At 36.1% G+C, this 410-nt stretch overlaps 1 protein-coding gene across 1 annotated transcript in view; it reads right to left on the reverse strand.

Moving 5' to 3' along the window:
• Positions 1–257: 257 nt before the first annotated feature.
• LOC119593757 (cuticle protein AM1199-like) overlaps positions 258–410 on the reverse strand; it is a gene marked incomplete in the record, with an annotated part of 994 nt that continues 841 nt past the window's right edge. Inside the window, 1 exon segment of the mRNA XM_037942769.1 lies at positions 258–399. Coding sequence (XP_037798697.1) covers positions 352–399 — 48 coding nt within the window.

Consider the following 410-nt stretch of genomic DNA (forward strand, 5'->3'; position numbering starts at 1 on the left):
CCTCTGTATTTCTCACTTTGATATACGTTTTGGGTTACCTTTTTTTGATTTCTCTAGGGGTAGGGGGTGGGGTATAGACCATTCTACCTTATTTCAGAGGGTATGGATACAGTAGGGATTTATAGGAATATACTGTAATGAACAGGGTACATTCCTTTCCGAAAGGCCTTTTTAACTTAAATGCTGTAATATATTCCTGCTCTTCATATTTTATGAATAACAGAAGGTTTCAGTTGATTTCTAATTTAAAAACTTTATGCAATGCCCTTTTTTATTGTGATAGTGATAAATATTTACAGAATAATCATATGTATTGATAAAAAGTGTTTCATTCTTCAGTCCATTTCAATCTTAGAAGGTGATTCCGCGGCGCCGTTGTTCCTCAGCAACTCGGATCTGCTCGACGGCGT

This window comes from Penaeus monodon, chromosome 32 (assembly GCF_015228065.2).
Source record: "Penaeus monodon isolate SGIC_2016 chromosome 32, NSTDA_Pmon_1, whole genome shotgun sequence".
In the NCBI taxonomy this organism is placed as follows: domain Eukaryota; kingdom Metazoa; phylum Arthropoda; class Malacostraca; order Decapoda; family Penaeidae; genus Penaeus; species Penaeus monodon.